We start from the raw sequence: 27,464 nt of genomic DNA, 5'->3' as shown, positions 1-27,464 counted from the left end.
ATCTCTCATGAGGATATGATTGTTGTTGTTGTTCAGTCACTAAGTCGTGTCCAATTCTTTGCCACCCCATGAACTGCAACACACCAGGATTCCCTGTTCTTCACCATCTCCCGAAGTTTGCCCAAACTCATGTCCCTTGAGTTGGTGATGCCATCCAACCATCTTGTCCTTGGTCACCCACTTCTCCTCCTGCCCTCAATCTTTTCCAGCATCAGGGTCTTTTCTAATGAGTCGGTTCTGCTCATCAGGTGGCCAAAGTATTGGAGCTTCAGCTTTAGCATCAGTCCTTCCAATGAATATTCAGGGTTGATTTCCTTTAGGATTTACTGGTTTGATCTCCTTACAATCCAAGGGACTCTCAAGACTCTTCTCCAACACCACAGTTCAAAAGCATCAATTTTTTGGCACTCAGCTTTCTTTATGGTCCAGATACATGACTCCATTGCCTGGCTCTAACTGGCTGTCTGGACATTGTAGATACCTGATATGACTTTCCCGAAAGTATGATAAACATCTCATTTTGTTTTACACGCTGTGGAGTGCTTTGTAAACATAAGGTAGTGTTATCAGTTCCAGAGATCAACAGGGTCAAAGGGAATATCCCCCTTCCCTAAATTTCACAATAAGTTGGATCTCTGAGTAGGAAACAAGGTAGCCTTTGGAGGGTCAAACAAATGAACTCCGTGCTGTGACTTTGGTTGACCCAGGACTGTCTTTAAATTTGGAAAAAACAGTTGGGAGCCCCAAGAAACCCTGGTGAGGGAGCTATGGAAGGAACTTTAGAGAGAAGGGTTGGGGAATGAGTGTTATCATCTTGTCCCCTTTTTGGAGTTGCCAAGCAGACATAGGGATTGGTTACACTGGGAACTCAGACAGGAAATCCAAGGGTTGGGAGTTGGCTTTGTGGTTGGGGGAAGAGGGTGCACAGCCCGTGGCCTCCTGCAACCCATGGGTAGGTGGCCAGGCCACTAAAGATCACTTGGCCGATTTTCCTCTCAGATCAGCACCCACCTAGCAGGCTTCTGACTAGGAGCTGTCTTCCACTGAGGAACCCTACTTAGTGGTGGAGTCAGGATTTGAACTCAGGCCTAAGTTCCAGGTCAGATGGTACTGCTTTCTTGCATTGAAACTCAGCCTCTCCTCCCTATTTTCTTCACAAGCAGCTGTGTTTTGGGGGCCCTGTCCTATTTCTGCCACACAGCCTCACTGACCTCACTCCCTTGCCCATCCACCCCACATACCACTTTTAGGTCCCATTCGTGGAAAGAGCCACTGTCTTTAAATCACTTTTCTTTAGAAATGCCAGTTTTCAAACCCTGTACCAGACCTGCTGAGTCAGCAGCTCTGGGGCTAGGACCCAGCAATGCCAGTGTTAACCAATCCTCCAGGGGATTCTGATGCTTGCTCAAGTGTGAGAACCACTGTCTTACAGAATAAAATGTAGCCTCCCACCCCCCTGCCCCAGACCTACCATTACATCCACCCACTGCTCTTGACACATACTATAATCATGGGTTGTGACATTTGCCACTTTCCACAGTTACATCTTATTCTCACTTTCATGGCTTTGCCCAGACACTCTTCATTTATTCTCTGGCAGATCTGCCCTGGTCAGGGCTACCTCCTCTTGCTTACTGTCCCTTACTGTGTCTCTTACTGTCAAACCTTTGGCAGCCAGAGGCTCCCTTGGTGGCGATCATGGCCTCTTCGTCTATGAGGTAGTCAACACCTTGAGTGACCCTGCTGGTGGAAGCGGTAACTAGCTTTTTCCTCTTATAAGAGTCTATCTCTTTCTTCCCACCTCATCCTCCATCTTCCTGCATTCCAGGGTCCCAGAGGCTTTGCCACTGAAGTCTTTGTGGCCTGCTCCAAGATTTTCACTGTGGCAGATGAAATAATCATTGTGGCAGGCAATTCAGCTGATAGTTGGGACAGGCAGGGCAGCTGACACAGAGTAAAACACATTATTTCATGGTTTGTCATTTTGATTCAGGTACACCAAGGTTGGTCATAATTCTCCCCTGGGCCATTTCATTTTATAGGTTGCTATTTTTTTTTGTTTGTTTCTCTCTTTCTTTTTAAATCAAAATATAGGAAGCCAAGTGCTTCTGACAACTCATTTGTGCATGCAAACTTGCAGAAATTTCCACTGAAGTTCAGTGGCTTCTGCTGTGCAAAGGTCTGGTGGTTCAGGAAGCCCAGATAGAATTCTGATTATCAGGAAAACCTTCAAACCAGCCTCAAGCTTGCCTGGGGGGAGGGATTACCAGGCTAGTTTTTAGCCCCAGCTGCTCTTCCCAGTAGGGAGAGGTTAATAGAAACTCAATGAAATGGAAGTCCTGGTGTGTGTATGTGTGTGTGTGTGCTTAGTCACTCCGTTGTGTCAGACTCTTTGTGACCCCATGGACTGTAGCCTACCAGGCTCCCCTGTCCATGGGGATTCTCCAAGCAAGAATACTGGAGTAGGTTGCCATGCCCTCCTCTAGGTGATCTTCCCAACCCAGGGATAGAACCCAAGTCTCCCACATTGCAGGCAGATTCTTTACCATCTGAGCCACCAGGAAAGTCCAAGAATACGCATGGATAGTCTATCCCTTCTCCAGGGAATCTTCCTGACCCAGGAATCGAACTGGGTTCTCCTGCATTGCAGGAAGATTCACCTCTTCCCAGGTGGTGCTAGTGCTAAAGAACCTGCCTGCCAATGCAGGAAAGGTAAGAGACGCAGGTTTGATTCCTGGGTTTGGAAGATCCCCTGGAGAAAGAAATGGCAACCTACTCCAGTATTCATGCCTAGAGAATCCCCATGGACAGAGGAGCCTGGTGGGCTACAGTCCATGGGTTCACAAAGAGTCAGACACGACTAAAGTGACTTAGCACGTACCTCTGTTGAGGTTATACCACCTATATCAGTCAGAGTTCAATCAGAGAAGCAGAATCACTAGATTTAAAAAAAAAAAAAAAAACGGGATTTGAACTTACAGAATTGTACATGTAGGTTAAATAGCCTCTGTAAGGCAGCTATTCTCCTATATGATACTGGAGCTTGAAGTCCATAGGCAGGCACTTGAGAAAGAAAGACAGATGCAAAATGGGGGAAGATCAAGGACAGGGTTGAATCCATAAGCACAAGATGGATGGAGCTCATGAGGATGAACTGAAACCCATGTCAGTTCTTATTGCCCTTGAGTTTGATAGTGTCGAGACCTGCAGAAGCTGGGGCCCTTTGGTGTGGAGCTAACCCTACCCTGGAGTCAGAGAAGCTGAAGGAGGAACCAAGAGAAAGCAAAGCTGCAGGCCTGGCTGCTGCCTCACCCCAGTGAGGGGAGCCGGGACAACAATGTGTGTGAGCCACAGAATGGCCACTATTGCCCTTCCACTCTCTCAAACTCCTAATAGAATCTCTGTAGTCTACTCTAACCGGAAACATGAGAGAAGAGATCTCTGGGAAATGTAGTTCAGCTTATAGGGCTTGCCTGGTGGCTCAGATGGTAAAGAATCTGCCTGCAATGCAGGAGAGCTGGGTTTGATCCTTGGGTCAGGAAGATCCCCTGGAGAAGGGAATGGTAACCCACTCCAGTATTCTTGCCTGGAGAATCCCATGGACAGACTATGGAGTCTCAAAGAGTGGGGCATGACTGAATGACTTTTGCTTGGTCACATTGATACATTCCAAAGGCACCACATCACCCTTGGCTTCTTTGCTTCTCTCTTGGTGACTTTTCTTCAACCTGACTGAAGTATTTCACTGGACCCCAACCATCCTAAATGTATTTGGTATATTACCTTTTCTTTGAGGTGCTGTCCTCAGAAGTGCTTGGGCCAGCCTATCAGACAAGCCTCTGGAGGGATCACTCCTCCTCCTCTGCAAGAGGCCAACTATCTATTTCTCCCTTGTATGCTTTGGGTCAAAATGCCTCAGCTGTCTCTCTTCCAAGATAACTATGGAGAGATCAAACCCTAGGGAAGCTAATAGATAACTGTGTCACCATCCCTCCTCACCCAAATTAGGTAGACATTTTTGGTATCAAAAGTCATTTTCCAAGGAGTAGGAACCACGGGACTTTCAGGCTTGTTAACACCTGAGTCATGCCAGGAAAGATGCTCTCTTGGGGAAAGACTTGGCTTTCCAAGACTCTGAAATCTGATTGCCTCCAGAGTTGATCGACTGGGGAGTTAGCACAGGTGTGGATTGAGAGTCACCCTGAAGCCATGAATAATGATTGGTGAATGAGGTCTTGTTCATTCACTCATTTGATCACTCCTTCATTTCCCAAAGATTTATGAAGTGTCTACTCCATGTCAGACATGTGTGAGGGAAGACATTGATGAATAAGATGCAGTCCCTACCCTCAAGTGGCCCTCTGTCTGGTTGAAGAGGCAAAAACAGAATGAAAGAGAGAAAGAAGGGGTGGGGGAGTAAAGGAGGAAATAAGGAAGGAAAGAAAATGAAAGAAAAGAGAAAAAACCCAATGCCATGTACTCTATGGAAAGTGCTTTTCTGGTCTGCTGCTGCTGCTGCTGCTAAGTCGCTTCAGTCGTGTCCGACTCTGTGCGACCCCATAGATGGCAGCCTATCAGGCTCCCCCGTCCCTGAGATTCTCCAGGCAAGAAAACTGGAGTGGGTTGCCATTTCCTTCTCCAATGCATGAAAGTGAAAAGTGAAAGTGAAGTCGCTCAGTCGTGTCTGACTCTTAGCGACCCCATGGACTGCAGCCTACCAGGCTCCTCTGTCCATGGGATTTTCCAGGCAAGAGTACTGGAGTGGGGTGCCATTGCCTTCTCCATATGGTCTGCTATAACTGTGTTATTAAGTCAGATTCTCCACTGGCTCCCATGACAGGCTTGATTCCTTTCACATGTGCTGGGCTGAAAGCCATAGGTATTCCCCAGGCTTTCTTCAGCCTTGAAATAGCATCCAAAATGCCAAAGGTTTTTAGAATAAGGTGAGATTTTCAAAAGAAAGGAAGATGGTTTTCATAGTTATATTTGGATTTGGATATATGAATGCAACAGCACTAGCTTTTTCCTCTCCTGGAAATCATTTTGAGATTTCTAGTTCTGGTCATGACAGAGTAAGTGGTATCAGGCTTACCCTTGTGATGGAAATAGCTCTAACACCTGGACAAAATATGTGAGACAACTATGGGCATTGGACCATGACCAACATAAGGCAGTGATCCTTGAGAGAAAGGATGCATATGAGCTGAGCCCCATATCTCTCTGTGTTTTCCCCCGAGGACACTTTCCAAGCTTCACTGCAGAGTCCTGCTAGGTAGAAGAACCAGCGAGCAGGATTTGAGGCTACTTGAGTAGCTAGAATCTGGGGGGCAAGGTCCCATACAGGAAAAGTCACAGAGAAGGAGCACCTAAAAAGTATGTGAAAGTTTTCCTTCAGATCTTTGGCCAACTCCTAAACTGTGTAGGAGCAGGGTGGGACTCTAGGGCCACATTAGATGGCTGTATCACTGAGCAGAGTTTAGAGGCCACATTGTGCTGGAGAGGTGGGGGTTTGGGCTAGACTTCTCAGTGGGCACCCTGGGCTTTTGACTGGACCTCAAAAAGTCCACATTCTAGTAGTAAGGCTCGTGTTCTATCAGCAAGGACTATGTCCTAGGAGTAAGGACAAAACTGAAAGAGAACTGCAGTAACAAAGTCCCAAACCCAATCTCAACAGAATTAAGGCAGCAGTTCTTGACTCAGATCAGATCAGATCAGATCAGTCACACAGTCGTGTCCGACTCTTTGGGACCCCCTGAATCACAGCACGCCAGGCCTCCCTGTCCATCACCAACTCCCGGAGTTCACTCAGACTCACGCCCATTGAATCAGTGATGCCATCCAGCCATCTCATCCTCTGTCGTCCCCTTCTCCTCTTGCCCCCAGTCCCTCCCAGCGTCAGAGTCTTTTCCAATGAGTCAACTCTTCACGTGAGGTGGCCAAAGTACTGGAGTTTCAGCTTTAGCATCATTCCTTCCAAAGAAATCCCAGGGCTGATCTCCTTCAGAATGGACTGGTTGGATCTCCTTGCAGTCCAAGGGACTCTCAAGAGTCTTCTCCAACACCACAGTTCAAAAGCATCAATTCTTCGGCACTCAGCCTTCTTCACAGTCCAACTCTCACATCCATACACGACCACAGGAAAAACCATAGCTTTGACTAGACGAACCTTTGTTGGCAAAGTAATGTCTCTGCTTTTTAATATGCTATCTAGGTTGGTCATAACTTTCCTTCCAAGGAGTAAGTGTCTTTTAATTTCATGGCTGCAGTCACCATCTGTAGTGATTTTGGAGCCCAGAAAAATAAAGTCAGCCACTGTTTCCACTGTTTCCCCATCTATTTCCCATGAAGTGATGGGACCAGATGCCATGCTCTTCATTTTCTGAATGTTGAGCTTTAAGCCAACTTTTTCACTCTCCTCTTTCACTTTCATCAAGAGGCTTTTGAGTTCCTCTTCACTTTCTGCCATAAGGGTGGTGTCATCTGCATATCTGAGGTTATTGATATTTGTCCCAGCAATCTTGATTCCAGCTTGTGTTTCTTCCAGTCCAGCGTTTCTCATGATGCACTCTGCATATGAGTTAAATAAACAGGGTGACAATATACAGCCTTGACGAACTCCTTTTCCTATTTGGAACCAGTCTGTTGTTCCATGTCCAGTTCTAACTGTTGCTTCCTGACCTGCATACAAATTTCTCAAGAGGCAGATCAGGTGTTCTGGTATTTCCATCTCTTTCAGAATTGTCCACAGTTGATTGTGATCCACATAGTCAAAGGCTTTGGCATAGTCAATAAAGCAGAAATAGATGCTTTTCTGGAACTCTCTTGCTTTTTCCATGATCCAGCGGATGTTGGCAATTTGATCTCTGGTTCCTCTGCCTTTTCTAAAACCAGCTTGAACATCAGGAAGTTCACGGTTCATGTATTGCTGAAGCCTGGCTTGGAGAATTTTGAGCATGACTTTACTAGCATGTGAGATGAGTGCAATTGTGCGGTAGTTTGAGCATTCTTTGGCATTGGCTTTCTTTGGGATTGGAATGAAAACCGACCTTTTCCAGTCCTGTGGCCACTGCTGAGTTTTCCAAATTTGCTGACATATTGAGTGCAGCACTTTCACATCATCATCTTTCAGGACTTGGGATAGCGCAACTGGAATTCCATCACCTCCACTAGCTTTGTTCATAGTGATGCTTTCTAAGGCCCACTTGACTTCACATTCCAGGATGTCTGGCTCTAGGTGAGTGATCACACCATCATGATTATCTGGGTCGTGAAGATCTTTTTTGTACAGTTCTTCTGTGTATTCTTGCCATCTCTTCTTAATATCTTATGATTCTGTTAGGTCCATAGGGGCAGTTTTGTTCCCCAGGGGACGTTTGACTACATCTGGAAACAATTTGGATTGTCACCACTGGGAGTTGTGATCCTACTGGTACCATGCAGGTGAGGGCTGTGGATGTTGCTAAACATCTTACAATGTACGGAAGCGCCCCCACCCTATCCTCCCAACAAAGAATGATCCAGCCTCAAGAGTCAATAGGGACAAGATTGGGAAACCCTGGATTTAGGTGATCAATTTCATTGGCTGCTAGAACAAAGCTCAGTAATCTTTAGGAGAAGATAACATAATTTAGAGTCTCTTTCATGTGTTATCCTTAAAATCCAGCATATAATGAAAAATTACCCAAAAAGAACACTTACTTCACTGTATTACAGTTATTATATACTTCACTTCTATCAGATTTAAGAGTAATAAACACACCAGTACCCTGTTCTCCTCCATCCCATTCCAATGGTGAAAATATAAGTCATTCAGTCGTGTCCAACTCTTTGTGACCCCATGGATTATACAGTCCATGGAATTCGCTAGGCCAGAATACTGGAGTGGGTAGCCTTTCCCCGATAATCAAGAAAAAAAAGGGGCTTCCCTGGTGGTCTAGTGGTTAAGAATCTGCCTTGCAATGCAAGCGACATGAGTTCAATCCCTGGTCTGAGACGACTCCACATGCCACAGACTGCCGGGAGCTGATGAGGCATTCCACTCGTGACAAAAGTCATGAGGAAGGAGGATCGGCATACGCAAAGGCGGGATCGAGCCTCAGGAGTCCGCCCGGATATTCTCGAGCATCTACCCCCCAAAAAACCAGAGTCTGCCTACTTTATTGCTTTGTGCTCTCACCTCTGACTTTACTGGGGGCTGTCCCCCACCACCATCTCGCTCTCTCTGTCAAAGAGTTAACTTACAGCTCCAATTAATAAAGTTCCTGGGCAATTAGGAGTGTTTAAATCCAAACCCCTCAGATGGCTCTCTAACTCGCCTGACAAGTTTACCCGGACTCCTACAGCTATGCATACGATTGTTTACAGTCTCCCAGCCTCAAGAGGCACAGGAAGCTTAAGATATTCAAATAGCTTAGAGCCTCTCAGAGAGTTAGAAACTGTCAGAATAAACTAGTAAAAGATTTCATTGATGAGCCAATGCTTGTTGCCAAGTTTTCACATCCCCTGAATTGTATCCTTGAATATGTATTAATTAATAGTTGGTATGTAGAAAAAATAAGTAGTGGCCTTGGTGTTAGTAACTTTAGACCCTTAAGGTAATAAATTCTTTCCTTTGTTGTAAACCCATTACACATCCTCCCTATAGGAATGCAATTTTATCTTCGGAAGATGGCGCCAAACCTTAAAATAATTACTCTTAGAGAAAATAAGTCTTTGTTGATAAGTCCTTGTCAAGAGTCATAAAATGTTAGTAGGCCTTCTGGCCAGAAGATGATGTAAATCACCTAAACCATTTGTATATGATAAATTTGCAGGAAAGAAACCCTAGTTTTTGATAAGGATCAAAAACTGCTGACTTTGCATCCCCTATTATCCTCTATGTGTAACTTAGGGTATAAAAACCCCTGTTGAAAATAAAGCTATGGGCCTTGCTCACCAACGCTTGGTCTCCCCATGTCATTCTTCCCTTTAACTTCCAGCTGAGTCTCCATCTGGAGCGCGGAACCCACCATGCTTACTAATTATGCCTGGGCTTCTAAGACCCACTTGAGAAGGTGTCTAGGGTGGGGCACCTTCCGCTATTCGAGAGGGCACCTGCGGCCTACGTAAGTGGTGCAAACTTCTTGTCTTGAAGTTTTATTGATGTCCCGCGTAAACCAAGCTACTCAGCCTCTTTTCTCCACTGAATTTTCCCTACTGAGCTATCCTCATTCTATTACTCTTTATATCTCTAATTAGCATATAAATAGTCGCCTAGGCCGTCTCTCCTTCTAATACCCTGGATCAGCTGGGGCTGGACCCCAGCAACAGACCAACTCTCAAGCCCTTGAGCTACAACTACTGAGCCCACACACTGCAACTACTGAAGCCCAAATGCCTAGAGCCTGTGCTCTGCAACAAGAGAATCCACCGCAAGGAGAAGCCCGTGCACTTCAACAAAGAGGAGCTCCCACTTGCCGCAACTAGAAAAAAGCCCATGCAGCCATGAAGACCCATCGGAGTTAAAAATAAAACAAAATAAAGAAAAAAGAAAACAACCAATAAAAGCAGAAGTAGAACTAGAGATAATCCAGATATTAAAGTTAGCAAGTATAGAAGTCAAAGTAACTATGATTAAGATTTCAAGAAAATAGAGGAAAAGACAAACAAAAATAATGAAAGGGAGAGAATTTCAATAGAGAATTGGAATCTATGAAAAAAAGTTAAATTGGTGTTTAGAAATACAAGGTACAGTATCTGAAATTACAAAGTTACTGACTGGATTTAACCCCAAACTGGGCAGAGCAGAACATAAAATTAGTGAGCTATGTATGAGAGATAATATATGAAAACTTCAGAAGTAAATGGGGGAATACCTTTGTAGCCATAGGATAATTAGGACATTTAAAATAATTAATAAACTGGACTTCATTTAAATTAAGAATGTCAATTTATCAAAAGGTACCATTAGGACAGTGAAAAGGCAAGCCATAGGCTGGGAGAAGATATTTGTAATACATATATCCAACAAAAAGTCTTGTATCCAGAATATAAATGTAACTTTCGCAATGAGACAGACAACTCAATAAAAAATGGACAAACAACATATGCCAACACTTTACAAAAGATGAAACCAGAATAGCTGATAAGTATATGAAAAGGATCTTTATATTTTAAGTTATGAGAAAAATACAAATTCAGCTCACACAATGAGATATTGGTAGACACTCACCAAGATGACTAAAATGAAAAACTAACAATATCAAGTGTGATGAAGATGTGGAACCATGGAACTCTGTCTTCCATTGCTTATAGGAAGAAATCAGTACAACTACTTTGGGAAACTGTTGGGCAGTATTGACTAAATCTATCCATAGGTACACAATAAAACCCCAAAATATCCTTTCTGTATGCTTGTGTTCACCAACTGACATAGATAAGAATGTTTGCAGAAGTTTTAATGTACAATAACCCAAACTAAATACAACACAGATGTTCATCAACATTAGAATGAATAAACTGACTTCATCATACAATGGACTAGTCTACTGCAATGAAAAACAAGCTACTGATTCATGCAACACTATGGTTAAATAGCTTGACAACATGTTGAAGATGTACTGTGTGATTCCATTTAAATGAAGTTCAAAACCAGGTAAAACTGATTTATGGTGATTTAGTTCAGAATGGTTACTGTTGGGAAGGGATGGGTGGGGTGATTGATTGTTCCATTTTTCCTGGAACTGAGGGGTTTCACAGAATGTGAGACTTTCAGGGCTGAAGCAAGTCTAGTGTCAAGAAAATCAGATGGTTGGTCACCCTAGAGGCAGTCTTTTTAGGGAAGGGACATGAAAGAGCCTTCTGAGGGGCTGGAAATATTCAGTATCTTGATGTGGACAGTGGTTACAGGAATGAACACATGTGTAAAAATTTATCTAGCTCTACATGTTATATATGCACATTTAAGAGCATAGGTTATACTTTGATTGAAAAACTTAGGAGAGAACTCTATTTTTCAAAGTATTAAGTGAAAATAAACTACAGACCAAGGCCATGGGGAGAATTTTGGTGGATAAAAAAATGAAGCCCCAATGTTCATAATGTTTGTCTGTCTTCTTTGATCTGGTGGAGCAAAACAGTGGTGAACAAGAATGGGGTGCCAGTATGTGTAAAGGAAGCTTTCATTGTTTGGAACGAGTCTTCCCACCTGGAAGATTCAGAGACCTTGCAAACAATATTGCTGAATCTCGGGCAGTGAAAGGGGAAAATAGAAAAGGCATGAAAATTCATTTCTGATATTCAAAGGAGCAAGAGGATAGATTTTTCAAAGTACTGCATGATAGGAAATATTCTTAAGACAAGATATTAATAGAATGATTTGTGCACCTCTAAACTGTGGGAAATTCTGAAAGAGATGGGAATACCAGACCACCTGACCTGCATCTTGAGAAACCTATATGTAGGTCAGGAAGCAACAGTTAGAACTGGACATGGAACAACAGACTGGTTCCAAATAGGAAAAGGAGTACATCAAGGCTGTATACTGTCACCCTGCTTATTTAACTTATATGCAGAGTACATCATGAGAAACGCTGGGCTGGAGGAAGCACAAGCTGGAATCAAGATTGCCGGGAGAAATATCAATAACCTCAGATATGCAGATGACACCACCCTTATGGCAGAAAGTGAAGAGGAACTCAAAAGCCCCTTGATGAAAGTGAAAGAGGAGAGTGAAAAAGTTGGCTTAAAGCTCAACATTCAGAAAACGAAGATCATGGCGTCTGGTCCCATCACTTCATGGGAAATAGATGGGGAAACAGTGGAAATAGTGTCAGACTTTATTTTTTGGGCTCCAAAATCACTTCAGATGGTGACTGTAGCCATGAAATTAAAAGACACTTACTCCTTGGAAGGAAGTTATGACCAACCTAGATAGCATATTAAAAAGCAGAGACATTACTTTGCCAACAAAGGTCTGTCTAGTCAAGGCTATGGTTTTTCCAGTGGTCATGTATGGATGTGAGAGTTGGACTGTGAAGAAAGCTGAGTGCCGAAGAATTGATGCTTTTGAACTGTGGTGTTGGAGAAGACTCTTGAGAGTCCCTTGGACTACAAGGAGGTCCAACCAGTCCATCCTAAAGGAGACCAGTCCTGGGTGTTCTTTGGAAGGACTGATGTTGAGGCTGAAACTCCAATATTTTGGCCACCTCATGCGAAGAGCTGACTCACTGGAAAAGACCCTGATGCTGGGAGGGATTGGGGGCAGGAAGAGAAGGGAACGACAGAGGATGAGATGGCTGGATGGCATCACTAACTCGATGGACATGAGTTTGAGTAGACTCCGGGAGCTGGTGATGGACAGGGAGGCCTGGTGTGCTGTGATTCATGGGGTCGCAAAGAGTTGTATACGACTGAGCAACTGAACTGAACTGAGAAGAGGAAGAGATGATCTTAAGTCATTACCGGGAAATCATTTAACAGAATTATTCTAGAATAACTCTTTTTCTTTGATCTGGTCTTTGGCATTTCTACTTTTTAAAATGTATTGAATGTTTCTGTGGCTTAATAAATGGTTTTAAGAATGTAACACATGTATCAATTACTTCTACCAATTTTTTCAAGCAAATATCTTTATAGATTATATATTATATACTATGTAGATAGCCAGTCCCCAGGACTCTGAGACAAGCTACACTCTATCAAAAGCGTTTGCTCCAGAGTAGGTTGTGATAGTGATAGGGATAGCTAGATAGCCAGGAAAGACATCGTAGAAAGAACAAAGGATGGCTTGATTGATTTAAGAAGGGGCGTGCTTGGCTAATGTCTAAGTTCAGGAAAAGCTGGGGGCCCAGGGAAGATGAAGTCTGCTCTGATGGTCTGTCTTGGTGACTGTCCAGGCTTCAGTAATGCTTTGTCTGGGGACTGCCTCTATTCTGCATTTGAGACTCGTAGGGAAGGAGCCACTGGCAACTCATGTCTACCTTTCCTGAGTCTTCTCTTGCCTCCATTTTCTTCTCCGAACCTGTCTGTGTCAAGGGAAACCTTTCACTGTCTCCTTTTCACTCATGAGATCAATAATAATTTAGGAGTCATTTTCGAGGATGGGTTGGATAATCTATGAGTGCTGTTTCTTTTTTAAAAAAATTATCTATTTTTGACGTGTACACACTGCTATATTTATTTATTTATGGCTCACCAGGTCTTCCCTGGTGGCTCAGATGGTAAAGAATCTGCCTGCAGTATGGGAGACCCAGGTTCGATCCATGGGTCGGGAAGATCCCCTGGAGAAGGGAATGGCAATCCACTCCAGTATTGTTGCCTGGAGAATGCCATGGACAGAGGAGGCTGGTGGGCTACAGTCCACAGGGTCGAAAAGAGTCAGACACAACTGAGCAATAACGCATACACACTGCTAAGTTATCAGACTTCATCACATATGCTTTGTCTCCCCCACTGGGGTGTTATCTCTCAGAGTGCAGGGGCCTTGTCTGGACAGCCTTATACCCTCCTAGGGTCTAGGATATGTCCTGCACATACCCCTTCAATATTTTTTTTTTTATAAAATTTAAACAAAAAGAAATTTTATCATTCATTTAGCAGTTACCTGTAAAACTATATTCTGATTAAATGGTTAATACACACTTTGATTACTTTATTTCTCTTAATGTATGTGTATGGTGGTTTCATACTGTTCATGGGGTTCTCAAGGCAAGAATACTGAAGTGGTTTGCCATTCCCTTCTCCAGTGGACCACATTCTGTCAGACCTCTCCACCATGACCCACCCGTCTTGGGTGGCCCCACGGGCATGGTTTAGTTTCATTGAGTTAGACAAGGCTGTGGTCCTAGTGTGATTAGATTGACTAGTTTCCTGTGAGTATGGACCTAACAGAAGCAGAAGATATTAAGAAGAGATGGCAAGAATACACAGAAGAACTGTACAAAAAGGATCTTCATGACCCAGATAATCACGAAGGTGTGATCACTCACCTAGAGCCAGACATCCTGGAATGTGAAATCAAGTGGGCCTTAGAAAGCATCACTATGAACAAAGCTAGTGGAGGTGATGGAATTCCAGTTGAGCTATTTCAAATCCTGAAAGATGATGCTGTGAAAGTGCTGCACTCAATATGCCAGCAAATTTGGAAAACTCAGCAGTGGCCACAGGGCTGGAAAAGGTCAGTTTTCATTCCAATCCCAAAGAAAGGCAATGCCAAAGAATGCTCAAACTATCGCACCATTGCACTCATCTCACACGCTAGTAAAGTAATGCTGAAAATTCTCCAAGCCAGGCTTCAGCAATACATGAACTGTGAACTTCCAGATGTTCAAGCTGGTTTTAGAAAAGGCAAAGGAATCAGCGACCAAATTGCCAACATCTGCTGGATCATCGAAAAAGCAAGAGAGTTCCAGAAAAACATCTATTTCTGCTTTATTGACTATGCCAAAGCCTTTGGCTGTGTGGATCACAATAAACTGTGGACAATTCTGAAAGAGATGGGAATACCAGACCACCTGACCTGCCTCTTGAGAAATTTGTATGCAGGTCAGGAAGCAACAGTTAGAACTGGACATGGAACAAAAGACTGGTTCCAAATAGGAAAAGGAATACCTTTTCCTATTTGTTACCCTGCTTATTTAACTTATATGCAGAGTACATCATGAGAAACACTGGGCTGGAGGAAGCACAAGCTGGAATCAAGATTGCCGGGAGAAATATCAATAACCTCAGATATGCAGATGACACCACCCTTATAGCAGAAAGTGAAGAGGAACTCAAAAGCCTCTTGATGAAAGTGAAAGAGGAGAGTGAAAAAGTTGGCTTAAAACTCAACATTCAGAAAACGAAGATCATGGCATCTGGTCCCATCACTTCATGGGAAATAGATGGAGAAACAGTGGAAACAGTGTCAGACTTTATTTTTTTGGGCTCCAAAATAACTGCAGATGGTGACTGCAGCAATGAAATTAAAAGACGCTTACTTATTGGAAGAAAAGTTATGACCAACCTAGATAGCATATTGAAAAGCAGAGACATTACTTTGCCAACAAAGGTCCGTCTAGTCAAGGCTATGGTTTTTCCTGTGGTCATGTATGGATGTGAGAGTTGGACTGTGAAGAAAGCTGAGTGTCAAAGAATTGATGCTTTTGAACTGTGGTGTTGGAGAAGACTCTTGAGAGTCCCTTGGACTGCAAGGAGATCCAACCAGTCCATTCTAAAGGAGATCAGCCCTGGGATTTCTTTGGAAGGAATGATGCTAAAGCTGAAACTCCAGTACGTTGGCCACCTCATGTGAAGATTTGACTCATTGGAAAAGACTCTGATGCTGGGAGGGATTGGGGGCAGGAGGAGAAGGGGACAACAGAGGATGAGATGGCTGGATGACATCACTAACTCTATGGACGTGAGTCTGAGTGAACTCCGGGAGTTGGTGATGGACAGGGAGGCCTGGCGTGCTGCGATTCATGGGGTCTCAAAGAGTCGGACATGACTGAGCGACTAAACTGAACTGAACTGATGGTGGTTTAGTCGCTAAGTCGTGTCCAACTTTTGCGACTCCATGGACTGTAGCCCACCAGGCTCTTCCTCTGTCCATGGAATTTTCCAGATAAAAATACTGCCGTTTCTTTCTCTAGGGGATCTTCCCAACCCAGAGATTGAACTTGGGTCTCCTTCACTGCAGGCAGAGTCTTTACTGACTGAACCCCCTGTGCCTCTTGTGTCTCCTACATTGGCAGGCAGCTTGTTTACCACTAGCGCCACCTGGGAAACCCATCTCTTATTGTATTTATGTAGAAAAAGGAATTGAGACAAGGGAAGTAAAATTGCCAGGCATCTTGCTTTAAACAAAGCTTCCTGAACACTCTATACACTCTATACCACCATCTAGTGAGAGAAAAAACTCCACTTCCCACCTGACAAGAAACAGGGTTAGCGTATAGAACAATGTCGAGTGGATGACAGTTGAGGGGATGGGAGGAGGACCTGATGGAGGAACTGTTTTTCCTCTGATTAGCCACGTGCTGCTGAGGATGGTTGCTTCTTGGCACTTGGCGTAACAGCAGAGGAAGCCTTCTTTGTGGCTTTGTGAACAAGCACATCATGATAAACTCTGGGTGCTGTCCTTGGCCATGGCTCTGTTTGTGGGCTCGTAATTTAGGCTGTGGGATATTCCCGTCAGAACAATGCAGGTTTTGGAAGAGAAAAGTCATGGTTTTATTAGTGTAAGTGCCACAGACACACACCCACGTACGTTGCCTTGTTTCACCCTTTTGCTGATTCCTGGTCCAGTCCAGCCTCCTTGGCAGCCCTTAGCTGCAGTGTATTGCCTATGTCTCAAGAGAGGGTCCTTGGTATTAATACAAAATTGCACTTGGCATCTGATGATGAGCACTGGATCTTTTCATCCAAGTCGACTTTTCTAAGCAACGTCATCAGTCCAGGTTCTGAGGGCCCTGCACCAGTCAGATCCCTCCTGCCTTCAATTTTCTTTTATTTCTTCATTTCTCCTTCCTTCCCTGCCTTGCCAGTTTTCTGAGCCAACTCATCAGTTTCTTGTGGCTGCTTTTGTCTCCTCCAAACACACATTAGCACATCCTCACTCAAATACTCACACTTGAGGGTCCTGGCCTAGATCCCTGGTGGAAAGTGGCTCTTGAGGAATTCAGAGAAAGCACACTGAAGCCATGTGCCGAATGGCCTGCCGATAGGCAGAGTTGGCATTGGGCCATTTAATATAGAGCTGAAGGATGAGGCAAGTCTCCCTACCACCCATTCTACAATCTCTCTCCACTTGACTCCTGAAACTTCCATGTGAAAAGAGAAATACTATAATTTCTAAATTAGAAATCAGGACTTCATGTCTGACCGACTATCAGAAAAATAGGGTAGAGCTATTTGGCCAAATCTAGGATGAATTGGCAGTTACATAGATGTCACCTCATAGTCCAGCTGAAATCATGACAAAGGCTGCTTGCATGGAACACTACCAAGGAGAATTCCAGGGCCACATCTGGGTTTTGTGGGGAAAATAATGCAGGGAGGTATTAGGAAGGTCTGAGATAGACATGGGATGGGCTAGTGGGAGCATCATAATATTGACTTTACACACAAATGGTTTCTCAGAGGGCTACAGTGAAATGCTATTAGCTGTTAACATCCTGGCATGAATTAAATTATTAATGTCACCTGTCACTCCTCAGGGCTCTAAGTGAATGGAGTCAGAGGATTGGTGAAGTTTTGTAAATGGCTTATTTTTCCTTTTTTTTATTAAGGTAAAATTTATACCACGTAAAATTCATCATTTGGACCATTTTAAGGTCATGTATGGATGCGAGATTTGGACTGTGAAGAAAGCTGAGTGCCGAAGAATTGATGCTTTTGAACTGTGGTGTTGGAGAAGACTCTTGAGAGTCCCTTGGACTGCAAGGAGATCCAACCAGTCCATTCTAAAGGAGATCAGCCCTGGGATTTCTTTGGAAGGACTGATGCTGAGGTTGAAACTCCAATACTTTGGCCACTTCATGTGAAGAGTTGACTCATTGGAAAAGACTCTGATGCTGGGAGGGATTGGGGGCAGGAGGAGAAGGGGACAACAGAGGATGAGATGGCTGGATGGCATCACTAACTCGATGGACATGAGTTTGAGTAAACTCTGGGAGTTGGTGATGGACAGGGAGGTCTGGCGTGCTGCAATTCATGGGGTCGCAAAGAGTCGGACACAACTGAGTGACTGAACTGAACTGAACTAAACTGAAGGTGAACAATTCAGTGGCTTTTAGTTGTACGACTATCACCACTATCTAACTCCGGAAATTTTCATCACCCCAAGAGATTCTGTGTATCTATTAAAGAGTCACTCTTAATTCTCTTCTCCTCTCAGCCCGTGGCAACGACTACAATATGGATGGGCTGCCCAGGTGGAGATAATGGTAAAGAACCCACCTGCCAATGCATGAGATGTAAGAGACGCGGGTTTGACCCCTGGGTGGGGAAGATTCCCTAGAGAAGAAAATGGCAACCCATTCCAGTATTCTTGCCTGAAGAATTCCATGGACAGAGGAGCCTAGTGGGCTACAGTCTGTGGAGTTGCAAAGAGTTGGACCCAACTGAACAACTAACACTTTTACTTTCAGGACTCAGCCACAGTTTCTAGTTCCCAGGGATCTTCTGCTTTTACCACAGCATCTATACTCATCAAGGTAGGTGACACTAGATGTACATGGCAGGTTGCTTTGGACTTTCTAGCACCCCCAGGATAATCTCCACTGCATTCTGAAGTGTCTAGAAGTGAGGAAAAGAGGGAGTCTTCCTTAGTTCAAAGCCCAAGACCAGTTTGGTCACTTTCTGTGGAATCCCAAATGTATCTTATGTGCCAGGAAGTTCTGTCCTTTGGTACATGGTCCAGGTCCCAGGTGGAAATAGTCTGGGGCCAGTGACTTGGGAGAACTGTGCCTGTCAGCAAGGGAGCAGACAACAATGAGAGCAGGAAGAAGTGATGGGATTTTCAAGGGGTTCTGAAACAATTCCTTGTGTATCTTGTTTTACTCTTCCTGGGGACTCCTATTTGTGCCTGAGCAAATAATTGAGGCAAAGCCCAGGAGGTCTCATATTAGTCCTTCCCATGTGGCCAGCCTGAGAAGGACAGATGGTGGGTACCCCAGGCCAGTGCAGGGAGGGTGTGTCTGCAGGCAGAGGATGTGTCTGCAGGTGCAGAAAGAGGCACAAGGCCATTACACCTAGGGTGTGTATCATGGTGTGGGCTTTGATATCTGTCCTCTGTTTTCTGTTTCTGCCCAGTGTTGAGCAGCTCCCATAAGGTTCTTCCCACCTGAGTCTCCAATTCCTATCTCCCACACCAACTCCAAGATCCTTAGGCTGGGTCCTGCCACCACCTCCCCAGCCTGGGAATAGCTTGACTTCCTCTGGCTTATTCTCTCCCCATTCCAGGCTAGTGAGATTTGTAAAGTACAGAGTACAAAAGGATTACGTGTAAAGTTCAGTGTCAGATGATGGCCATGTTACCAGCAGCTTGATTCCTCTTGATTTCTAAGCAGTTTCCACACAACCATAAGGCAAAGTCACATGGCCTTGCCACGTGGTTGAGGTATCTAGGGACCAGTGATTCTGCTTTATTCTGGGTGACTCATCTTGAACACACCAAAGGGAAGGTCTATTAGTGTTCAGAAATTACCTGGGCAGCCTTATGTGCCCATTTGAAGGGGCTAGTGGTCTGGGGACTTCAAGAAACAATCTTGGCATGCCCCCGAGGAATGCCAAATCCTCCAGCCTCATCATGGCAGGAAGATTGAGGTGAGTTCTTCTTCCTCATCTTTGCTAAAGGTGAGTGGCTCCTCAATCTTTTGAGGTGGCATTGTCTGCCCTAAGGGGCTGGGCTGGATGGGCATGGAGGTGCATGACTATGTTGGTTTGGATAAAAATCAGATGATACCAGCAATGACAGCACAGGAGGGGACAAACACAGGGTAAGATGTCACCAGCATGTGCCAAAGCTCTGAAGGCAGCCTACTCATGGGAGTGGGTGGGAACTCTCAAATGGGAGGAGGGAGCTGCGTTACTGGAGTCTACTTTCACAGTGACTTACGTTTGGTTCTTCTTTATGGTGGGAGTTGAAAAAGGAAGCTGATTTTCAAAGTAGGGTCTCTGGATCATGAAAGAGGATGTATATGGAAGCGTCTAAGACAGTCACATGGAGTATAGAGAACAGACTTATGGACATGGGCAGGGGAAGGAAGGAGAAGGTAAGATGAATGGAAAGAGTATCATGGAAGGATATACACTACCATATGTAAGATAAACAGACAATGGAAATTTGCTGTATGACTCCGGGAACTCAAATCAGGGCTCTGTAACAACCTAGAGGAGTGGGAAAGGATGGGAGGTGGGAGGGAGGTTCAAGAGGGAGGGGACATAGGTATACCTGTGGCTAATTCATGTTGATGTATGGCAGAAACCAATGCAATATTGTAAAGCAATTATCCTTCAATTAAAAATAAAATCGTTATGAATATTCCAAAAAAAAAAGAACAGTGACAGTTCAGGGGTTAGCAAACATTGTAGGCGAGGTAAGCCCTTTTGGGGGAGGGGGCAAGGTTGGTGATGGTCATCCCGTCAGATGTTCAGACCAGAGATGGCAGCTAGGAACTGTTTCCCAAAGAGTCCCTCAGGGTCACATTGGAGAGAATGGAGCATGACAATGGGAGCAGTCCCTACAACTAAACCACTTTGTGAAGTTGCTCAGTCGTGTCCGACTCTTTGTGACCCTATGGACTGTAGTCTGCCAGCCTCCTCTGTCCATGGGATTTTCCAGGCAAGAATACTGGAGTGGTTACCATTTCCTTCTCCAGGGGATCTTCCCGACCCAGGGATCAATCCTGGGTCTCCTGCACTGTAGTCAGACTCTTTGTTGTCTGAGCCATCAGGAAACCTCTTTAGTTCCTGTCTTGTCAAAAGCCATGTTGTTTCATGACACTGTTTTGTCCCACTTTAGACAAACTACAATTCCTTTTGCCCAGACAGACTGAGATGTGGGCTGGCAATGGTACCCTCCGTTCTCCTGCCCCCCACAGCCAGGACACTCACCCGCACCAGGTCTGGTGTGAGTCGCTTGGCCTGCAGCCATTTCTGGAACCTCCCTGTTTTCCGCAGGACACGCTCAATACTGCAGGTTTTGGGGGCAGCTGCGGAGGCACAGATCCTCCCGTCTGAGATCTTGTTTTGCTGTTTGCTGACCAGCCTTGAGATCTCCACTGGGCGCCAGGTTTTGAAATCATCTGAGTAATTTGCAGAGTAAGAAGGCAAGTCGTCAGGAGGTGGTCCGAGGTGTAAGGCCAGCCCGTTGTCAAACCTGAAAAAGCATCAGCCATTTTCAGATCAGCCTGGGAGCTGGAGAGAAGGAACTAGGCAGGGACCAGTCACACTGCCAGAGCCAGCAGAGCCCGGGGACAGGGACATAGGGGCCCACGTCTGCTTGGATCCAATTCTTCTCCTTAGACTGGGGTGCTCCAGGCTCTTTCTGTCAAAGGACTATTTTTGTTTTCTCAGGCTTAAGGAAGTTTATATGTGATGTCAGAAACGGTGAGGGATCTGCATACCAGACACAAACTTTATCTTCTTCCCTTAACTGGCTTTCTGTGAAGGCAGCAGTTTTACACATGCTGGTACCTTTGATTCTCCTCATGTCCCATCCTAACTTTACAGATGTGGAAGCAGACTTACAGAGCTTAAGTGCCTTGCCCAAGGTCAGATAATATGTGGCTAAGCAGGGGTGCAAACCCAGGGCTCTCTGTCAGCAAAACCCATGATCTTTCTCCTTCGCTACCCTGGTTCTAGTTGCAGCATGCGGAATCTAGTTCTCTGGCCCCTTGAGTTGGGAGTGTGGGGTCTTAACCACTGGACCACCAGAGAAGACCTGAAACCAAAGTTTTTGAAGAAGCTTATTGCCCTGCGCTGGGGAGAGCACTACCCCCTTCATATCCAACCCCAAACGGCCCCGTCAATTTTTCTTTCAGTCCAAAGATTTAAGTTAGCAGTCCCAGCCAAGTGTCAGGGAACAGTGGCTGTTAAAGGGTCAGCAGACTCAAAACTATCTGGGATCCAGGAGGTGTGTGATTCCACACAATGGCCTGGGCGGTGCTACATGCTCCCCAGGGGAGAGGAACTGGCCTATTACCATTTGCTGATTTTCTACACCCACCCACAGTGACCCTTTTCTCCAGTCATCACTCTAGCTGTGTGTCAACATTTCCATCAGGAAAGAATGCTAAATCTTCTTCTCATTCATGTATGAAAAATTACTAAGAAAATTGTGTATCTTCATTATTATTGAGGGTACACAGCAAATGAAAATTAGGTGTATATGTTATATATTTTCTTTTTTAAAAAATAAATAATTATTTTATTGAAGTATAGTTGAATTACAATGTTGTGCTAATTTCTACTGTATAGCAAAGTGATTCAGTTACATGTGTATATACATTGTTTTCCATATTCTTTTCCAGTATGATTTATCACAAGATATTGAATATAGTTCCCTGTGCTACACAGAAGGACCTCACTTTTAATTTAATTTCAATAAGAATCTTTAAATTCTTATTATTGGGCATTACTGGGCAACCTCACGATAATGAGTTTTCGAGGAACTAGCTCCACACCCTACATTGTATTTTTTTCTCACTTACATGACACAGTTACCCTAAGAGACTGCAAGCTTTTCTAAGAAGATGCTCTAAGAAACTGTCAGTCAATACCTTCTGTGATACTGGACTGTTCAAACTTCAATGGAAATAGGCACAAAGAATTCTGTTCCAGGACATTGCCACAAATCTGTTTAAAAAGACCGAATGCCAAAAACTTGCAAGGAATCAATTTTACTGGCATTTTTAGGACAATCATGGGAATTGATCCTCCCCACTGGGAGGATAAGGAAGGGCCTAGGGCCCTGAGGCAGGCCTGTCTGTTTCCTGTAGCTGTTCTTGTTCAGGTGGGTTCAAACCACTTCTCCCCAAGGGCCTGTAACTAAGGGTCTACAACCAGGTGGCTCTTTTAGATAACAATAACAGCAACGCACATTTATGAATCACTTTAGCAATCACTTTGCTAAACACTTTATGTGCCATAATTCAGTTATACCTTTCAACAAACCTATGAGGTCAGCGCTGCTGTTATCATGCAGATAAGGAAACTGAGGCACAGAAATGTTAAGTGCTTTACTCCAAATCACACAGCCAGGAACTGGAGGAAGTAGCCTTCAGGGCTCCAGAGCTTGTCCTCTCAACCACTTTGCTGCTACTTAGTCCTTTATCATCCATTTTATGAATTAGCTCTTGGGAACAGACTGGTAACATTATTAGGGGTTATAGCTGTATGCTAAGTCTCTTCAGTCATGTCTGACTCTTAGTGACCCCACGGACTGTAGCCCACCAGGCTCCTCTGTCCACGGGATTCTCCAGGCAAGAATACTGAAGTGGATAGCCATGCCCTCCTCCAGGGGATCTTCCTTACCCAGGGATTGAACCCAGATCTCCTGCACTGCAGACAGATTCTTTACTGTCTGAGCCACCACGAAAGCCCATGAATACTGGAGTGGGTAGTTTATCCCTTCTCCAGGGGCTCTTCCTGACCCAGGAATCAATAGGGAACAGATAGGGAAAGAAGGAAAGGTGACATCATCCACCAATCATGTGTCTTCAGCCTACCCAGTCAGCCTCAGGAGCTCACTCTCTGTTGTTGAACAACAAGCATTGTCCAATTCTTAATGAGGACAGGTCTTGGAGTGCTAATGCTTGTCTGGCAACAGCATTTCAGCTTACCATCTGAAAGTCTGGGGTGGGTTTTCTCAAAAGGCAGCATCATGATCATTTTTCAAAGTGGAGAAATGTTTGGAGCTGAACAAGAACAAGATGAACAAACACACCTTTGGAAAGAGAGGCGAAGGATGTGAATTTGCAGACCATTTATCAAAGAAGAAATACAAAAGGCCAAGAAGTCTGAAAAAAGGGCTCAACTCAGAAGAATATACAAAGCAAAAATAATAGTAATAGTAAACATTTCTGAGTGTGCAAGAAGTAAACTCTATAGGAAGAAGTCTCCATTTGGCTATATATACATATATGTCTCAAAATTCTAAAAATTCACTAAATTTTTTTGACCCAGAAATTTTACCTTTTAGAATTTGTTATAGGAATTAATTACTGATATGCATAAAAGTCTAACCACAAGGAGGTTCAACATAGCACTGTTTTTAATAACATAAAGTGCAAAAAGCCCTAGTTGTCCCACCACAGTGATTTAGTTAAATACATTAGGATTGACTGATGCAATTGTATACCATGAAACCGCTAAAAATCAAATTGTGGGGAATAGTTAATGTGGAAAAATCTTCCCGATATATTGTTAAATAAAAGTTTCCAAAAGAGTGCATAATATGCTCACATTTTTGTTGAAAAGAATTTAATCCACACTTAGCAAAAAGGTAGTAAGGGTCATACACCAAAATGTTAATGAAGCGGTGATCCTTGGTGAGGGATTGTCTGAGATCTTTATTTTGTGTTTTCTTTAATTGATATTTCCTGAAGATTCTAAAATAAAAATATATCACTTTTAAAATAAGGAAATAACTATTTACGATGTAGAGAAAAGGACTATAAACAAGGCTACATTTCCAGACCCATTCACTGGCCTCAGTTTCCTTGCATTGAGAATGTGATTTCTCAACGTGAAGCGTTCCAGACCCCAAACTGCCCTGCCTAGTGATTTCCTGCTTGGATCTGCACACTTCCCTTTCAGGCAGGCACATGTGGAAAATGAATTCTGAGGGAGCTGAAGTAATATCCTGAACTCGAACTGGAACACAAACCTATTTGGGGAAATGTTTCCTGAATTTGGCCGTTACTTGCCTGCTGAGAAAAGCCTCATTTCTTTCCACTTGGTGAAGAGTCGACTGTAACATTCATATATTCTTGTTTACTTATCTGGAGGAGGAGGTGAGTCTGGAGCTCTTCCTCAGGTGAATCCCTTAATTTCCCTCCCTCCTATCTTAAAATATGTCCATATTTTCACTGCCTTCTTTCTCTAAGGAATCAGTTCCACCCACTTCCCCTGTGTTACTGATTTTATTCATCCCATTTCTTAGGTGGGAATTCTTGAGTTCATTTTCCACATCTCCATCTTTCTTTCCTCTTGCATTGAGTTGATCAACAAAATAAGTCTCCAACTAAATTGACTTGCATCCTTCCTGCTCAGCTTTGTTCTCAATGATCTTTCTCTTGGATGAGGAGAACTGGTCTGCATCACCTGGCCATTCTGCACACTGCTTTCCAGAAGATCTTTGCAAAATACTGGCCTCATCTTGTCCCCACCCTACGTAACACTCTCACCATTGCCTGCTACAGAACTCCTGTAGTCTTTCAATTTTTCAACATTCAAAATGCTTTAAAAATGATAATAGAATACACACACACACGTGTGTGTGTGTGTGTGTGTGTATTTGCGCTCAGTCGTGTCTGACTCTTGGCAACCCCATGGACTATAGCCCGCCAGGCTCCTCTGTCCATGGGATTTTTCCAAGCAAGAATGCTGGAGTGGGTTGCCATTTCCTCCTCCAGTGAATCTTTCCAATGCAGGGCTCAAACCTGCATCTCCTGTGTCTCCTGCTTGGCAGGCATTTTCTTTACCCCTGAGCCACCTGGGAAACCCATATATATGTCTCCACATATATATATGCACTACCATACATAAAATAGATCACTAATAAGGATCTGCTGTGTAGCACAAGGAACTCTACTCAGTATTCTGTAATAACCTATATGGGAAAAAAATCTAAAAAAGAATTAATATATGTGTATAGATACTGATTCACTTTTCTATATACCTGAAACTAACATTACATTGTAAATCAGCTACACTCCAATACAAATTTTAAAAAAACAGTCTACTAGGAAAAGTTCATTTCAACTCCCTGTGATATCTACCATCTCACAAAAGAAATTCAACATTTTTATTGGTATTTTCTGTTTGTTATTTCTGTTTAGTAACTTAGTGGAATACTCAAGTTTTGGTTAATGTAGACTGAAAATAAAATTATTGTCAGTTAATGCCTTCTGCCTGGTCACCAAATCTTACAAGTCAAGGGCATAAGAGAAGAGGTCTATTACAAAGTGTCTTTGATATTGAGAAAGTTGGAGACCACTGGCTCACAGGTTAGGGTCCCAATTCCTTGGTATGGCATTCAAGGCCCCCTGCCCCTTGCAATCTCCTCCTTGTGCCATGCCTCCACATGGGCCCTATGCTCCAGCCACGAAGGCACACCTCTGGGCCTTTGCTTAAGCTGATCCTTCTACTTTAAGCTGCTCTCCTCCCACTTAATTTCAGCTCATCATCCTTCATGGCTGTGCTCAGAAGCCCTTCTCTAGTCCCCATTTGGAACTAAAATTCTCTCCCTGGAATTCCCCAAGGTCCTTTACACTTCACTTCTGGCCTGCATCAGATCAGGCCTTATTGCTATTTGTAACACTGTTCCCTACCTCCTGAACCCCTGGAGTGCAAGGACCAGAGTTATAGCAATGTCATTATAGCACGTACTGGGCCTTGGCCATAGTAAAGGTTCATTGAACATGAGTTGACAGGGTTGAATTCCAGAGCATGGTACCATTCTCTGGAGAGAGCCATGTGCATGAGATTTATTAAACTTAGGTTTTCCTCTGATCAAGGTAACAGTTCACAACAGAAAACTCATTCAGAAACTTTGGAGCGAACTGCTTTGGTTTGAGTCCCAGATATGCCACTTATTAGGTGGTGACCTTGAGCCAGTCACTGAACCTTGCTAGGTTTCCGTTCACTATCTGAATCATGGGTGCGAATCTCTAACTCCCAGGATTGTTGTGAGGCGAAAATAACAATAGTTTAAAAACGTTCATCACATAGTAAGCTTTATATAAATTTTATTTCCCTGCTACTATGAGAAATGAACTTGGTAAACTCAATAGTCCCGGGCTACTTCATTCATGAAAAAGAAAACTTTATGCTCCCACTTCCAAAGGAAATGTTGGATTTAGCATTTAGAGCTGAAATTAGACTTCACACCTTCCCTCCTCTCCATCCCAACCTTAACCCATTACCACTATAATTAAATGGCTTTGCTTCAGCTCGCACCCAAAAACTACACCCTGACTTGTTTTCAAGAAATTCCAGGACCTCATCACATGAAGGGAACAACATTTTGCCCCTCAGAGTTATCCAACTGAGATTCTGACCTTATTTCTTCTTTAAAGAACTTCTTGCAAATAGATGTCCCGATGCAGGCGTTACATTTATCAAGACCAAGGAAAGTCTTTCCCAAATTGTAGCTCGTTCGGACTCGGGATACCGGAGAAGGAGAGGGAGAAGCCGGTGAGGAGACAGAGTAGCTCAGGCCGGAGACCCACAGCAGCAAGAACGGCCAGCCCAGGTGGAGGGCGGCAGCTTTGGGCCCCAGCCGAGGCTCCATCGCAGGCTCAGGATTCCAGCTGCACCCACTTAGGGCTGCGCAGAGGCAGGTCTTGGCAAAAGAGAAGGGGCTGGCTTTAGGGCGCTGACCCCATCCCAGCGTCACAGGTTTCTGCTGGAGGATGCTAAGGACCTTGGGGCTAACGAGGCTGGGGAGGAGGTGAGGAAGTCCGTGGAGGATGCTGATAAAACCGTTTCCAGAGTTACTCTTCCTCTGCCCCGGGGCGGCTGCTGCAGGCTGGGGAGGGGCTGAAGGGCAGATTTCGGGATGGACAATGGCCAGGGCCTCCCTATGCAGTCCTTTTGACAAACACAGGATATCCTGGCTATGCAGGAAAGGTCCAGGCAGGATGTATGTCCGACCTGGTTTCCACCTGGGAGTTTTAAAGGATCCTGAAGGCCTCCACCCTCCACTGTTTTAATTCTGGGTGTATCTGTCCCTATGGATCACACACACACACACACACACACACACACACACA

The 27,464-nt window shown here is 44.2% G+C and overlaps 1 protein-coding gene across 1 annotated transcript in view; it reads right to left on the bottom strand.

Annotated features, from left to right (window-relative positions):
• DIPK2B (divergent protein kinase domain 2B) overlaps window positions 1–27,149 on the bottom strand; it is a 49,941-nt gene extending 22,792 nt beyond the window's left edge. The window contains exons 1-2 of the mRNA XM_019956020.2: window positions 26,751–27,149; window positions 20,581–20,845 (exon numbers count right to left, since the gene is read on the bottom strand). Of these exons, the coding sequence (XP_019811579.2) occupies window positions 20,581–20,845; window positions 26,751–26,983 (498 nt within the window). The 5' untranslated portion in view covers window positions 26,984–27,149. The remainder of the gene's footprint in view (window positions 1–20,580; window positions 20,846–26,750) is intronic.
• Between the last annotated feature and the right edge of the window lie 315 nt (window positions 27,150–27,464).

Source organism: Bos indicus, chromosome X (assembly GCF_029378745.1).
Source record: "Bos indicus isolate NIAB-ARS_2022 breed Sahiwal x Tharparkar chromosome X, NIAB-ARS_B.indTharparkar_mat_pri_1.0, whole genome shotgun sequence".
Taxonomy (NCBI): Eukaryota; Metazoa; Chordata; class Mammalia; order Artiodactyla; family Bovidae; genus Bos; species Bos indicus.
The sequence above is the reverse complement of the archived record's forward strand: the minus strand, read 5'-3'. Positions and strand labels throughout refer to the sequence as shown.